General features: G+C 44.5%; 1 protein-coding gene across 1 annotated transcript in view; it reads right to left on the bottom strand.

The window, feature by feature from the left end:
- Window positions 1-16,441, bottom strand: part of LOC146782712 (extracellular calcium-sensing receptor-like) — a 34,441-nt gene extending 18,000 nt beyond the window's left edge. The window contains exon 1 of the mRNA XM_085637200.1: window positions 16,184-16,441. Within this exon, the coding sequence (XP_085493326.1) occupies window positions 16,184-16,441 (258 nt within the window). The remainder of the gene's footprint in view (window positions 1-16,183) is intronic.
- Between the last annotated feature and the right edge of the window lie 615 nt (window positions 16,442-17,056).

Here is a 17,056-nt window from a genome sequence, read left to right on the forward strand (position 1 = left end):
ATGAGGCACAGGTCAGACTGATTTGCATATGGCCATGTCTGAACTGGGGTGGCAGAGTGGGCTAAAGAACGGTGATGGATTAAACCAAGATCAGTTGACTGGGGGTGAGAGCTTGCAATGTTCAACACTCCGTCCATCATTTCCTTTGGTTTTTGCTTTGTTCGCCATAAGTTGGCAAGGTATGCTCAGACGTGAGTCCCTTGCTCTGGTTTTTGTACTGCAGAGAACAACTGGACATTTATGCTGAGGAACTGCCGGCTGCCTCCAGGCCAAAAGATATCTGGGACCCTGTGACAATCTTCCTTTTGGAGCACCCAGATGTGCTGCAATGAGGTCACAAATTATGGACTCTAGAGAAGTGGCGTTTGACACCTACATGAGAAACGCAGGGGTGATCGTGGCCCCTGATGTAGTGGTTGACGGATTTTGGCTTGAACTGGATGTACTGCGCTGCATGTTCAGTTGTGAACAGCCATGGCCACTGCAGGGAGGAGAGGAATTTAAATAAATAATTAATTTCCCTTCGTGGTCATTTCTCAAAATCCCCCCTCACCTGGCCCAGCTGCCCCACTGCTCTTACCTGCAGCGGCCGCAGCTGGTTGTGAAATGTATGTTGTTGAATATGTTGCATGAGTTGCATTGATTTTGTATGCCAAAGGCATGTGTATTATGCAAGGATGGAATAATAAAGTTAAAAAAATCCTCCTTCCAGAGGATGAAAATAATATTTTACAGCAGCTTCACTTCATCTACTACTTCTACACCTCTGAACATTTCTTCAACTTAGCCTTTCTCAGAAATTCTCCTGTTCCATCCACCTTGCCTAAACCCGATCTTCACTTCTCATGATGAAGTAACAGTGTCCTTCATGCCGATTAACATGGACTGGTCACTTTCTTTTTCCCATTTGGGCTTCTTGTCAATTCTCCCTTGGCCCCTTCGCCTCCTTCCACCTTTATAACTTTTCTCATTGATGGGCCTATCTTGAATCCACCAATTGTATTACTTTTCCAGAATCCCAAATCAGGGTGGCTAATCAAATTTCCACTTAGTTTGCCAACAATTATAATTCTTGGCTTTTCTCTGTTCTTGATTTACTCATTTCCCCTCGGCCTTATGACAAAACCAGTACTCATCCGTCCTCCCTGTAGTACACTCCTTAAAACATGCTCATGAAACACCACTGTAAGTACCTCATAAAATTCCTATTTTAGTGGAGGCAGCTACTTTTCAAACTATCTTTAAGTCATATAAGAAAAAAAGTAAAAAGGCACATACCTCCTTTTATTGCTCTAAAATTGAGGAGGTTAATAACTTAATTTATGAAGTTCTCAAAACTGGTCAGGTGGTCTTATTACTACCTTATAAATGTCTCTTCAGTACTGTGAGGTTCTGTCTTTTGCAAAATAATTAAGCCTGGGCAAAGCACTGCGCTACGCTCGCGTAGTTTGCGAAGTTCGCGCTACTTCGCTCTACGCAAATTGCACGTAGCACAGTGTGAACACGCGTAGCGTAGTGTTGCATAGTGCTGCGCTCATTTTTTGCTTGCTCGCGATCAGCAACTTCAAGTTGGCGATCGCGAGCATGGAAAATAAACCTCCCGGTGAGATTCCCAACGCGAGGAGGTCAGGTTTCTCATTGCGAGTGGTCGCGTATGCTCGCGACCGCTCGCGATGAGAAACTACCAGTTTGCGTTGAGAAAGCTGCCGCTCGAGTAAAAATCTACTTGAGCAGCAGAAAACTACAGCTCGCACTGTGCAAGATGCCATTTTCATTGATTGCACAGTGCCGGCTGCTTGTCCGCACTGTGCAATCATTGAAAACGACATCTGGCACAGTGCGAACAAGGTACTACGCAGTTTGCGAAGTGCTACGCATAGCTCACGTAGTGCAAACTGCACTTTGCGTAGCTTCGCGAAGTGCTACTTCGCGAACTACGCCCAGGGTTAAAAATAATATTACTTCCATTGCTAACAATTGTGATACCCCTGCCTCTAGCAACTTGACTACAACCATTCCTCTTCCAATACCTCTATCTGTAATGACTTCATTGCCAGTTCACTGAATGTATCTCTCAACATTTCCCTTCTATTACTTCTGGATCTCCTACAGATCCCTGCCCTTCATTCCCTACTTCTCAAAGCAAGGTCTTCTATTAGTTCCATCATAATGGATTTAGTCAATTCTTCAGTAAAATCTGCCACTGGAGCCCTCTGTGTTTGGAGAACTACACTTGTGGTTAAGCAATTTTGAAATACTCCACAATCTCTGCCACTCTTAGTATCTCCCTGTATCCCTCTTGTGTAATTAAATTACAATCTTGGCAACCACATTGTTCTGATTTTGTTAATCTTGAGGTATACAAGCTTCTTGACCCCCCGAAAGTCAAGTTTTCACAATCTCACTGCACAGATGCTGCTCTATTTGCTGCAGGTTGCATTTGCATGATTGCAGACCACAGGGCTCTGCCACACTGATTCTCTTGAATCTTCCTGCAGCTTTGACACCATATCACACTTCCTCTTTCCTATCTGAATTTGGAAGTTGCAAACAAGCCTTGGCTTGTTTTCATCTTTACTCACCTCCTCCACTCAGGCACCTTCAAGTTAACACTTAAAACCTTATTCTTTGTGTCCTGAAGAGGTCCTTGTTGACTCCTGAATCTTATGTATACTAGGTCATGATTAGGCTTGACAATGATCTCCATGTCTGAGCTCGCATGCTTGATGACATTCAACTGCTTGAAACTAATTTCTGTTAAAAGGGAGGTTATTATAGTAGATAGTTTTACTGCTATTTACTATAAACTGATACTTAATCTGCAAACTGCATTTGATTCAGTTGTTACCTTTGCTCCTCAGATTTCCAAAGTTTCCATTAGCTGACTCAACTACATCAGATGTTTGAGTAAGATCGTTTTTCTTCTTCCTCTTGAATTATGGAAAACTGTGGTTCAACCAGTCATTCTTTCCTGCGTAGACTATGGCAACTCTCACTTAACTGGCCTCCTTTACTAACTTCTTTTTAATTACAAACTCACCTTATCCACAATCTCTCTTCATTCTTTCACTTCTCACCGTCTTTCAAAAAGGTAATTGGCTTCCTCTTACTTGGTTCTGCTTATTCAAATTAGAATGTTTATGCCAATGTGTTTTCAATGCAACTCAACCTCATTACCCTCAGGAAAAGAAGAGTCACTGCATCCCATCCTGCTCCTTTGAGTTTGCATCTGTGAACTCTCCTGTTATTCACAAGATTCACCATTCTAGAATGGTATCCCATCTTTAACATGTATTGTTCCTAACTCATTTAATTTTCTTGTCCCCGGCCTTCAGAAATTACACCACTTATTTACCTTTCAGTAATCCCTCGGATCTTAAGTATTTCCTCCCTAGCTCTTTTTTCACTTATCCTTTCCTCTTCTGGGAATGTGTAGCACCAGTCTGATATTTGAGCGCTATACCAAACTTTCTATCAAACAATCAGTTAATCGAATGAGGAAGAATCTTGGTATAATATATGTCTTCTCTTTCTTCATTTTTTATAGCACCTAGACCATCATATATTTAACTGACAACAAAAAATAGGGATACATCGAAAAGAAAATGTATATGGAAAAAGAGACTGAAAATGAAAAAATCCATTAAGAATTGACATAGGATATTTTTGAAAATATCAGCACGTACTACTCAAATATTGTTTTTTTAAATATAATAAGCTACATTTCAACTCCCCAGGTATTGCTCAACATGGACATAATAAATAACTCTAACTGTTGGTCTTGTTTAACTATTTATGTTTCACTTGATCATATGTTTTTTCACTAACATATAGTTTACACGTGTAAATGTTGCATTTAATAAAACAGAAATTTGAATATTCAGAAATGTTTTCAAATATCTTAGTAGCTTTATCACAACATTTATGAGAATCTGCTACAAAGAGGAACATTGTCTAACTGATTAATAGCAATTGCCTTGCATTGTATTTCTACTAACTGGAAAGATGTTGCAAGATTATCCTATAGTGTGTGGTGGAACTCAATTTTTCACAGTCACAAATTTGATAGAGTGCATATATCCCTCTTGAATCTAGCTCCAAAACATTCTGTATCATAGTCTCCCTTAACTTCAAATGTATCTAATGATATATGTTCTACTGGCTTGAATGTACCACAAAGCATCATTGACATGAATGTCCATAAACCACTGTAATTAGTCATAATCATATACCTTCTGGAACTTGTATATACCACTTGTATTATTATATCCTGCTGTTTACTTGTCAGATAAAAACTGAAAGAAGCCTTGTGAGTTTTGTTATACTTATGAATCTAGCACTGAGATTAAATCATTTCTAAATACCTCTGTTTATTTATTGTCCATGCCCCCTCAATCCTGTATTACAAATTAGGCAGACGGTTTATAGTGCTAATCTTTATTGTAACACAATCTTATTCTTTGTTTATTTACATACTATTGTAGTTTTACCAAATATTTGGTTAATGTATCGATGTACATTTGTAAGTCTTGATTTTGATAAAAAGGTGAGAACCGTTGTATTAGTGCATGCATAATATCTGCAAAATATATACAAAATAAAAATTCACTGAAGTCGCTTTAAATAGGGTTCTAAATTCTCAGAACTGTTATTGCCAAAAATATCATTTGATTAATTTTCCTATAAGCCACGCCTTGAATTTTATAAGAAAAAAAATCACCTGCCAGCAGATAAAAACAGCAAAGCCTATTTAGATTGTCTATTTTCTGCTGTTGAATGCAGGCCTAACTTAATCTTCAGTTTTGTCTTACCTCTAGGTTAGTTATGCAAACTACTAAGCAAACTATATTAGTGGCCTGTTATACAAAGCCATTTTGCATTCACAAATCTGATGATTTGCTAATTGATATTTGTAAAATTGTATTAACCCCATTGTGCAAATCAGGAACAGGTTACTGAATTGCAAATTGAGTTTAGAAAGGCACAACAAATGGAACTTGTTTAGGGTGTCCCTTCTAAACAGTGATTTGTTATGAAATGTATAAATGTTTTGTGACCAAAATCCAATTGAAAACAATATAAAGTTACTTACTTCCTAGGTGGGGGTGTAAACATTACCAAAATGGAAGAGGTGCCCCAGTGACCCATTCCCCTTAGCAAATAAAGTAAAACATTATTGGTGAATAGGAAGCAGTCTAGGGGAACATTATCAGCCATCAAACCAACAAAATTATTTTATTTATGAATGCAGCCACAATTCCTTTAGGAAACCATAGGCTACATTTAAACAGAAAGGTTCACTTTGTGTAAATGGCAGTCTGCTGATCTCAACAGACCATCATTCCTGTGAAGTCCTCCAATCGTAGTGAGACACAATTTGCGAACTACCTCATGAATATTGATCTGTGATCTGCTATGATTTGGTATTAGTGGACTGACCTATTATTACATAGGTAGGTTCTCAAAATTCTTATCCATGTCCATAAAGTTGGTGCACAATGATACCACATTTTGGTAATGGAAATTTTGTAAATCAAGCCATTAGTCCTCATCTAATTTTGGGGCATCTAGTATCTAATGACATAATTAATTTATCAAGACATTTGGTGTCAACAATTCACAAAAGGACTCTTGTACTTAGGCATCAATCGGGGTGTCCATCTTTAGCCTATAAGTATGCAACTCACAACAGATCTCTGTAATAACTATGTAATGATTCCCATTTACATTCACTGTTTGTAAATGTAACCTGCATGAATATTCTGAAATTGTGGCATAGATCCAATACTCACGGCCAAATGCTGGAGATCCTTGGAATCAATGAGTACTAATAGGTTAAATGGAAGTATTCTTGGTGTATTTGTGACTTTTTCTGCCTACAATAACACACCAGAGTGAGATCATCAACAGCTGTGTGAATGGGGCCTCACTCCCATTAACATGTACCTAATTGTGGAGTAAATTGCAAACGTTTCAGGAGTTTCCAAACAAAATCCATGAGTGGTTTGAAAAAAGCTGTGACAATTTTAATTACCATGTGTAGCTCTAGGATTCTACTGTGTAATTACATATGTGGAAATGTGCTGCCTTAGTGTCATTGCACTTGTTGAATGTTTTTATTTTTAAGTCTCAGACCATAGGAATGATGGGAATGTCCCTGACCAGATTTTTTGTATACCCACAAGCTCTCAAGATTTTGATGTTCAGATACTGAGATTGGACACCACACACAAAAGTGCACAACCCGCCCCTTGAGTAAATTTGCTCACACCTGATATTTTATTCTTCAGGGTTATTACTCATTACACATGCATGGTGTAATATTATAATTTATGGGTGCAAATTCATATAAGGCAACTGCTAGTGTGTGGTAGAAAAGCACATTTGCATATAATCTCTATCATACCTATATAATTCCAAGCAGAAGCAGATAATAACAAAGCTACACACATATCCAAAAGACAGCAGTAAAGTTCATGGAGAATGCAAATGAGTCAACCCACCAACTAAACCGTTGAGATCCACAAATCACTGAGAGGCCCAAGTGAGTGGTGCGGCTTGCGGCAGTGTGGGGCTGCGGGCATGGTAGAGGTGTGGGCGCTGCACCACTGGGGCTGAGCGGACGAGGCCTGGTGAGGAGAGGGAGCTTTCCTCCCGGCTGCTGGTGTGTTTGTGCTCTTCCCGCGATGGGAGCGCTGCACCTCCCTGGCTTCCCTGCTCAGAGTGTTCCTGCTACAGGAGCCATAGTATGCACAGTGTCTGGAAGCCCTACACGTCTCATGGCCTAATCCTGGGAGTATTGCAAGCGCGAAGTGCAGGCATCACAGAACAAGCCCGTACCCTACAACTCCTTGCTAAATGCTTTGTGTGCCCTGGTGTCTTCATGGATGGGTCTCCGGCCCATCGGGGCTCGCCTGCAATGACCTGCACAAGAGGCCACGAGTGCCTGCAGTGCCGAATTGCCCACACCATTCATTGTAATGGCCTGATTGATTGGTACGCAGGGCATACACAGCACTACTAATTCACGGATGGTGGACCACTCATAGCCAAGATCCCTGCTGTGTGGGTCACCCCCGGGTGGGACCCGGTAAAGCCAGCTGGAGCGACAAGCGCACACAGGCAATGCTGGGCAGACGTCGGCCACTACCTTCCAGGCAGAAGCGTAACAGAGCACATTTGGCAGCATTTTTACCCCTCCTGATGGTGCACACCTGGCACTAAGGGTGGACACAGCGGCCAGCGGCACCCGTGAGTCACTGGGAAGAGGGTATGCACTCCCTAACAGCAACGTTAGTGCGATGGCCCATCAGTGCTGCGCTCTGCTTTGCACAAGCACCTACATGGAGGGACCGGCCCTGAGGCATTGAGTATCTTCTTCATCTATTCTCTCGCTTAGGCACCGGTGCCGTGCATCATGGGTAAGGCGGATGCGAAGCAGACCAAAATCTCATTCGAAAATAGGTGCGAAACTAGCCAAGAGGAGCCCGCACAAGACGCTGAAGAGCAGTCCACCCAGACAGATGCCACCGCAGCATGAGACGACGACCTGAAGGCACTCCTGCTGGCAGTCAAATCCAGCCTTGGCATGATAGACTCCAAACTGTACCGCCTGACTGCTTGCCTCAACCAGGTGAAGGCAAGAGTGGATACACACGAGGCACAGATAGCGTAGCTGGAGGCACGAGTGTCGGAGGTTGAAGATGCAACAACGCCGGACAAGCAACAACTGCTCAAGATGGACAAGGTGTTGGAAATGATAGTGAGGCAACATTCACATCACAAGCTTGCCCGAATCTACCAACATTGCGAGGATGGAGGACTATGTGGAATCGCTGCTGCGGGACCTCTTTGGCAAAGTGCTCTCCTCTGTCTTTATTGTAGAGCGGGCACACAGATCTTTGGAGTCGCGTCCCCCGGCGGGGGTGACAGCCCGCCCGATCATAACCAAGGAGTTAAATTACCGTGACCACGACGCTGTGCTGCGAGCAGCGCGGGAGATGGGCTAAGTGCGGCACCTGGGGAATCTCCTCTCATTCTATCGCGACTTCACCTTGGTGGTGCAGGCTGCCTGTCGAGAGTATCTCCCCGCAAAAAAACTCCTCCAAAAACTTGAGGTACAATTCGCTCTGCTCTACCCTGCCGAGCTCAAGATCCAGAGGGGCGCCCAAACACACATATTCAGCAACCCTAAGGCTGCGCCTGCTTTTGCCCAAAAGTTAGAAGCGCAGAAACATCATGCAGCTAAAAGCCTTGCCAATGAAGATAAAGGACATTTGAGTGACATTGACTAATTCATGCTGCTGGAATCAGTTCACTGTTTTTTATTGCAATGCAGCCTAGGTAACAGAATATCCAACGTGACGATGTCATGAGCTCAGTGTCGAATTTTGCTTGGGGTGGGACGCCTCTATGCTAAGTTATAATTTGCTTCATTAATATCCGATCATCAACGTGGAATGGCCACCCTGTCTATGTGGCAGGGGTGTATGCCAGGTGGAACCATGCCCCGTTGGGATAATTCCCTTTCCCATTTACATGGCTCTCTCTCCAAGTTTGGGTTCCCTGGGCGGGGGGGTTTTGATACTCAACCTAATTGGGGGGTTGGAGTGGGCAGCAGGTGGGATGGAGATTCCCCCGACGGCGTTTGCACCTCCTGCAAGAGGCCTGTTCTTCTCATCATTCTGTTTTGTGTTAGGCATGTTACTGACATTTGCACTCCGTATTGTTTTGTACACCGTGGCACTTACTTCGGTCACTTACACTCCACATCGTGGGTTTTCCACTTCTAAATCACTCCACACATCTACATGATGGACACTACGTTCAGGACCTGGAACATTAAAGGCCTAAACAACCATTGCAAGGCACGTCTTATGCATGTGCAGCTTATTAGACACCAGGTGGATGTCTGTTTCCTCCAGGAGATACACCTCCTTCCTGCCACCACCTCCCGGCTGCTGTGTCGACACTGGAGCAAATCTTACTCCTCCTTCTATTATAATTACTCCTGGGGCATCTCAAATCTCTTTTGGAAAGGTCTCCCCTGGCGCAACACGCACTCTTTCGTTGACTCAAAGGGCAGGTATGTGATCCTTGGTGGCACCCTTTACAATCAGCATCTGATTTAGGTAGCACTATATGGCCCCAATTCAGACAACCCTAACTTTTTCATGCACGTCTGGCAGCTCATTTCTTCCCTGGGACCTCACTCCCTGATCTGGGGGGGTGACATTAACATAGCTCCTACACAGACGCTGGAGCGCTCTGGCAATCGTACCCAACACACCCAGGCCACCTCCCTCCTCCACTATATTATGTCAGACAACTCACTGTTGGATGCATGGCGACATGCGTATCCTGACAGGCGCAAGGGAACCTGCGCCACGGGTTCGCGGGGCTCTTGGTCTCGCCCTGATCTTTGGATCACTACTCACAATGTTTCTTCTTGGACCACTTCAGTGGACTACATGGCCCTCACCCTATCCGATCATGCTCCTATATGCTTGCAGCTCCAGTTTACACTGCGCCGTATGTTTGCGTGGTGATTGCCCTCCAACGCACTCCGAGACCCTGCTTTCTATGAAGAAGTTTGAGGCGCTATAACCGCTTACTGTGAACAATGTCGGCTCAGTGGAGTCACCTTTGATCCTCTGGGAGGGATTTAACGTTGTGATTCAGGGGGAGTGGATTGCCAAGCAGTTTGGGGTGCTGGGTCCATCTGGGGCATGTTGGAGCACCTGGAGACCGAGGTTAGAACTTTGGACCTCCAACAATCTCGAGATCCCTGCTCTGCCACACTTGCGTCAATCAGAGCCAAAATACCAAATTCCATAAGAAGGGGAAAGGGAGATCACATATCTCGGTAGAGAGGCGCACTCCCGTCGGTATGGTGAGGGTGATCGCCCCGGAAACACTCTTGTGAATCTCCTCAGGCTATCGCATGCCTCCTCCTACATAACAGCACTGCAAGATGAGACCGCTGGCAGGATGACCTCTCCCACAGTAATCTTTGACAGAATCTTTGCCTTCTACTCCCAGTTGTACACTGTTGGAGAGGCAGCTCCACGTGAGGTTATGGATCAATATTTTGATACCATTGAACTTCGATGGCTTAGTAACAATCACCAAGACTACCTTGACTAGCCATTCACTCAGGAGGAGATTTCCATTTTCATTGCAGGACTCCCGGGTGATAAGGCTCCTGGGTCGGATGGCCTCACCCCTGCATTCTATAAATAAAATGTCCCTCTTCTAGTCCCCCACTTAGCTGCTATGTACAACGATTCTCTCAAACGTGGTAGCTTCCCTCCATCCCTCCGTGAGGCCCTGCATACTCTTCTCTTAAAACAGGATAAACCTCCTGAGTGCTGCGATTCATATCGCCCACTGTCCCTCATAAACACTGACAATAAAATTTACGCCAAACTGCTGGCAAACCGCCTCCTCCCCCTTATGCCGCTAAGTGCGGGCCCAGATCAATATGATTTTATTCCGGAGCATGCTACCTCTCACAACCTATGCACCATCTTCTCAGTCCTCCACCAGATCAACCCCTCACTCTTGGCTGTTGCTGCCCTATTGTACGGTACTAAAGCATTCGACACACTGGAGTAGCCCTTCCTTTTCAACCTCATTCCTCGCTTGGGATTCAGTCTAAACTTCATACGTAAGAGACAGTTACTTTACACACTCCCCACGGCTCACATTAGGATAAACGTGCAGGTTACTGAGCCCATCGCTATCTCGAGAGGCACTAGGCAGGGGTGTCCCCTCGCAGAGCGATTGCGCCAACATCACACCCACCGGGGCATCGGTTTCTAGACCCGTGCCTTTGTCACATCCATTTTCACTGACAATGTCACGATGTATGTCCAAGATCCTCAGGAAACTCTTGCGCCCATGACCAAGGAGGTGGTGCATTTTGGCTGCCTCTCAGGAGTCAAAGTTAATTGGTCCTTTCTCCCCTTACGGATGCTACAAAGTCCTTCACCTCTGACTACCCCTTTGTCTGGACATTGGGTCCCACTAGATACCTCAGCATCTGGCTGAGCAGGGATGTAGATGAACTCTGGAAGTCCCATTTTTGACGGGTGATGGTCTGGCTGGAGACAAGGATCCGTACATGGCAAAGACTCCCTTTATCGCTAGCCGGGCGCATTGCCATTGCAAAAAATGGTGGTGCTCCCAAAATTCTTGTACCTCTTTTTAAACATCCCTGTCCCTCTCACATCGCATTTTTCCCAAAACTATGTTCCAACATTATCACTCTGATGCTTATGATATCCTTACACTACCCCTGGTCAGGGGCGGTATGCGGGCCCCTGATTTTAAGCTCTACGTGCTGTGCGCCCAAGCAAGCATTCTCCACTTCTGGCTCCACCCCATTCCATTCTAACCCCATGTGGCATTCGAGACGGTCCTCGCTGCCCCATGGCCACTTCAGACTGCACTGTTTCTCCTGCCCAAACCCCCCCAGCGGCGACATCGAAATGGTTAAATGACTTTGTTGGGCCTGGGACAGGCTGCGTAAATATACTGGTGCCAGCACACTGTATGCAGCTTCCATGAGACTCGCTAACAACCCAGCATTCCCCCCACTGCAGACAGCGGGCATGGCCTGCAGCGCAGTGCACCTAGGCCTCAACACCATAGCCGGCATCTTCCTGATAGCGCTGCTTCACTCGATAAGCTATTGCACTATTAGATCAGAGCGACCCTAGAGTTTGTCCATTCCTCCAGCACCCCGTGGAAGTTGGTCACTAGACTATACGTTCTTACACTGGTTGCCTCCTCCACTAACACTGAGCGAGCCTGCATCGCATGGAGTGTGGACTTAGAAAGGGATCTCCCTCCTGAGCAGTGGCTCTACTGCTGCAACCAGATGAAGCACCTCTCCCCCAACAATTGACTGAGGCTAATTCACTCTAAGTACTTGCACAGAATCCACCACACTCCGCATCCTTAAAAACAGTTTATGTAACAGCCTATTTAACTTACAAGTTTTTATACTTAAATACAGCTAAATACCTCATTCAGAAACATGCCATCTACAGGGACTCCATCATAGTTAGAATTAAAATTAACTATCAACTATTGATCAAATGTTTTATGAAAAGCTTCTCCACTGCCACTCCTTTTAAGGGCATGCACCCAAGATTTGGAACTCTTTCTCAGTGTTCAATTGACTACTCAACTCTTTCAATGTGTTCAAGTTTCCCTTAAATCTCACTTGCTTGTAAAATAATGTAATACTTGATATCCTTACGTATATAGCTGATGCACCCTTGTTGTGTTTTCTGAGCATGTATCTATTTATAAAGACCTGTTTTTAGAGTGTTGTAAACTATTTAACTCTTTATTTCAACCCTTGAAATTCTTGAGCAAGTGTCTTGGGATTTGGAAAGTTGTGACTCTAAAAGCTAACTCTGTTACACACAGTTCACATTTGTGATTATCTCTTTCATATATACTTCATGTCATATAATGTATTAAAAACTGTGCAGATGTGAGGGCTCTGAAACCACCTGAGGATTTGTCTGCTCTTATATAAACTTCCAAAAATAAATCTACAATTGTTCAGTACATCCATGCACAGGTGGCAATACCACTCTGGGAGAACCTACATGAGTTTGCTAAGCCAGCACCATGCAACGCCCATTCTCCCAGTCCAGGCAGGTCTTTGTAACACTGAAGCCTCCTAAACCTGAACACCCCAAACTGAGCCTCCCAATCTACCATGCCCATCCCGTGTTTCCATCCCCACCAATTCTCCTTGTTAGCCCCTCACAATCCAAAACTTCTCAAATGAAGCCTCTTAATACAGGGTCTCGTAGATCCAAGAATCCCGAATCAGAGCCTCCTACTACCATCAATTCACGACAGAACGTCCAAACACATTCTCTACCTTCCTTTTATTTCCCAGCACATGCTCTTCCAACATTAAAGCCTGTCACTATAGATCTTCCCGGACTGCTCATATCGAACTTCGTACCTCAGGACGCCCCAATTGAACCATTTCCTAAAGGCCCAACTCTGGCTCCCTCCTGCTGGCCCCAACCCACAGAGTTTCCTCTCCCCCAAGACACCCATCCGAAATATCCGAAAGTGGAAGAAGCAGGTCAGGAACTCCCATACTAAGACTCCCAAACCAGAGTGTCCTGTGACTGTGCCTCCCTGGGCATGACTTACAAACAGCATTTAAGTTCCCAGCTCAAGATTTCCCAGGAACAGGGTATCGTGGCGCTGGACATCCTGCCTCAGGACATGTCCACAACCTCAGACTCCCCTCCGCCTTCAGGAGCCCTCACTCACCACAAAAGCACTAGCTGCCCATACTGCAGCGCATCCTTGTGCGGCCCACAGGACTCTTCCTGACTGCTGGAAAACATGGAGGACCAGTTCCGGGCTGACCCCAACCTGAGAGCTATGGAGGGAAATCCTCCTTCAGCTAAGCCCTGCACCACTGCTCTTGGTATCCGGGGCCTCAATGCAGGCTTCAGCTTGAAACCCTGTGACCCGCCCCTCCAGTTGCTGCTCCTCCAATCCCTTTCAGGCTCCTCTCCTCTGTTCAAGACTCCTCCTCCTCCGCCGTGCCTCTTCTGCGCTGCCCGTCCTCTGGAAGCACTTTTCTTTCATCACTCGACGTGACCAACACACAATGGAGGGACACGGTTCAGCCACTGCACTGCACGGGGTGGCAACATAAATGTCAAACATTCATTTGCAATAAAATAGGACTCGCATTTTCGTGAGAACTATCGCATTGCAAACGGTAGTCATTACGGGCAATGGGACGGAGGGCAGGGGAAGGCACAGACAATGGGAGTGCGGGTGGGCGGAGGAGAGGAGAAGGCTCAGACAATGAGAGTGAGGGTGGGGTGGGGGAGATGGCACGGGCAACCGGAGTGCGGATGGGGGAAGGGGGTAGAAGGGGCAAGAAGGCATGGACAACAGGAGTGACGGCAGTGGTGAAAAGGCACGGACAACGGGAGGGAGGGGGGAGAATTGAAGGCAGCAGGAGAGCCTCTTTAAAGAACATAGTGCTCAAAGTCTAAATAACACTTACCGTGTAACACTCTAAGTAAAGGGGACAGTAGCCATGGGAGGATACAAATGACAAAATGGCAGTAATGAGGAGGGACTAACAAGCCAATAAATGATTCTGAAGGCAGCATTTACAAAGGACAGAGACACAAGTCAATGAAAAATATGGGCAGGAGAGTGGGCAGGGCTTCCCTCACATACTGACCTACAGCAGATCTTCAACAGAGCAGCGCTTGTGCACTGACTCTAGGCTCAACCTAAAAAAACGAATTGCTCACTTATGACTAGAGTGCAAGATTAAATTGGTACCCTACTCTTAATTCAATTTAATACCACAATAAGTCAAGTCTGAGCAACCAATTATTTGCTTACACAAGCAATTCCCTTTCTCAACTTTGTACCAGTAAAGGGCCAGAATTGCTATTCAGTATTTTAAGAACAGGAAAAGAGGCAACATGTTTGTGATTTCTTTTTAATAAAGCTATTTTTTTAATGCAGTGGTTTTCCATAAAGGAAACATGACTGCATTTAGAAAGTAAAGTGTACTACTTTTTTGTTAAAGAGTTGTCAGTGGTCCTCTGGACCACTGCCTCCTCTTCAACAAAGTTTTTTTGTTTTATTCACAAATGGCACAGGTCTCTTTTGCGATTGCATTACCACTTCCTTTTAGGTTTTGGTACAATATCAATGATTTCTTATTGGAATTGGATCTGAAAATGTTTATATTGAGGAAGCCTAGAGCACGCCCTTTCACGATACTGAATTCGTTCATCCGAAAAAGCATTTTAATGAATGGATTCAAACTCCGCTTTGGAGCATTTGTGAACATTAAAACACTTAGTTCATCTGGCCTAAAGGTTTTTATAAGGAGTACATTGCTGAAATCAAAGCACATGACTTTTTACTGGTGGCATGTGTCTGTTTTCTCTTTAGTCAGGTGCATTGCTTTTCCTTGGCCTTTCAAAACCTATCTCTGTGCAAAGTTAACTTTCTTGTGCTTTCAATGCCTGAACATTTTCCTGCTCACAATGTTTCCAACAAAGGATAGTGTGAATTTCATTTTTAAAGAGATCAAATTGTAAACACCCAGTAAAATTGTCATTTTCTGTTGCTGTCTCTTACACACTTACACAGATACAACATTGCTCAGTCAAACTCGCTCAACTATCGCTGTCTCATATGCTTCTGCCTTCTCACTCATTAGTGCACAGACTCCCTCATGCTCTTGGATCAGGTATAGGGATTTGTTGTAGATCCCACCTAGAACAGATCCACTTGGGAGAAAATTTGCTGGAATCTCATCTGGACCAACAATTGAGACAGACAGGCCAACGAACCATCAGAGGATGGTGGATGTTCAGACCTAGATTTACTAAGATTTTGCATCTAGGTTGCATCACTTGCTGGCACAGCGCTGATGCAAAATCTATTTTGTGATTTACAAAGTACTGCAAAGCCCAGTTTGTCTGGCTTCATAAACAAAAGTAACGCAAGATGGCACATAGGGCTGCCTTGGATTATCTTGCGTCCAGTAGGCATTACATGGGTGGAGCATGTGCATTCCCATACACCCACCCATGCATCTTGAGGTAAACCAATATTTACAAAGAAATGTAAAAATGGGTTTGCTCCAAAATGGGGTATATACCCTCGGCTGGTGTATGAGGACAAATGACCTTATTTCTCCTCCGTTTTTTTATCTGCATATGTCCTGAATTTTGCATCACACATACAAAGAGGAAATATCCTAAAATAATAGTTTTTTTACAGGAAGACGTACCTTCCTGTATAATGATTATCCTGACCATAACGCCTGCACCTTTGTGACATGAAGCAAAGCTGTCCGCATTGGTGCTAATCAGACACACATGCACCAGCACTAGGAGAGAGTAGAACTGCACGCTATCTTTGCAAATATGGACAGTTCTGCTGTCTCCCCTTCAGGCAATGCAGTGACGCAACTTCCCTTGCTGTGCTACTTTTAGTGAAATCTTAGAAAATCCTGGCTACTGTGTGTGTCTCGGATGACTTAGCTTTATTTCAACTGGTAGTAGGATTCAGAGTTTTCTACAAGTGCTTACATTTTATTGAAAGATGTTTTTATTAATAAAAAAGGTCTGTGTTTTAGTAGACTCACCTGGGGGATCCAGTAAAGTCCCAGCAGTCGTGCCATGATCATTGAGCGCGTGGACGCAGAATCACCCACAACCCCCACCAGGGGTGGTTTCTCCTTGCACCGGTAGTTTGCAATGGTCTCCTCTTGCCCTGTTAGCATCCAAATTGTTCCCTCGAGTACCCTTTTCAGTGTCTTGCAGGAGTCATAAATCCAGAATCCCAGGGTGATGTTGGGCAGCAGGTCAGGATTACTGTTGATCTCCTCGATGGCAAAGGTCATGCCCTGCAGCCACTGATATTTCAGTGATTCAAACCTAGGGCACTCAAAAACACAAATATTTCAACAAAAGTGATAAGCACAAAATGTGGGCAAATGAGTCAACGACATTCTATATTGGTATGGGGTATATTGGTATAAAAGTATGTGGATTCAGATTCTAAGAAAGTGCTTAATAGCGACCTATATACGTTAAGGGTTATGTGGTTAGGCTAGCACACAGCTTTACCAATGTATAATTTTCCTGAAAGTGACTTCACTCTGCCCTAGAATAGAGACCTTATCAAGGATCTGTCAATTGCCCTTAGTGATCTCCTGGAATAGCTTGGCTATTCTTGCTTTAGGAGCCACACGCAGGTCAGCCAGTTCATCTAATTCCAGCCACCAGATTCACTCTACTCCTAAGCAGCAACCATCTGGCAGAGGGAGGCTCAGCCAATTGTCCTCAGTGAATTTCTGGAATAACTCAGCTATTCCTAAACTGGGACTCATTCACAGCTCAGCCAGTGCATCTCAATCTTGCCGGCATGTCCATTGCTATTCCAGAATGGAGGAATCTGATAATAAACCTTAATCATCCTGCACAGTACCTCTGGTATTGTTGTCAAGGACACCTCA

The sequence above is a fragment of the Triturus cristatus genome, chromosome 12 (assembly GCF_964204655.1).
Source record: "Triturus cristatus chromosome 12, aTriCri1.1, whole genome shotgun sequence".
Classification (NCBI taxonomy): domain Eukaryota; kingdom Metazoa; phylum Chordata; class Amphibia; order Caudata; family Salamandridae; genus Triturus; species Triturus cristatus.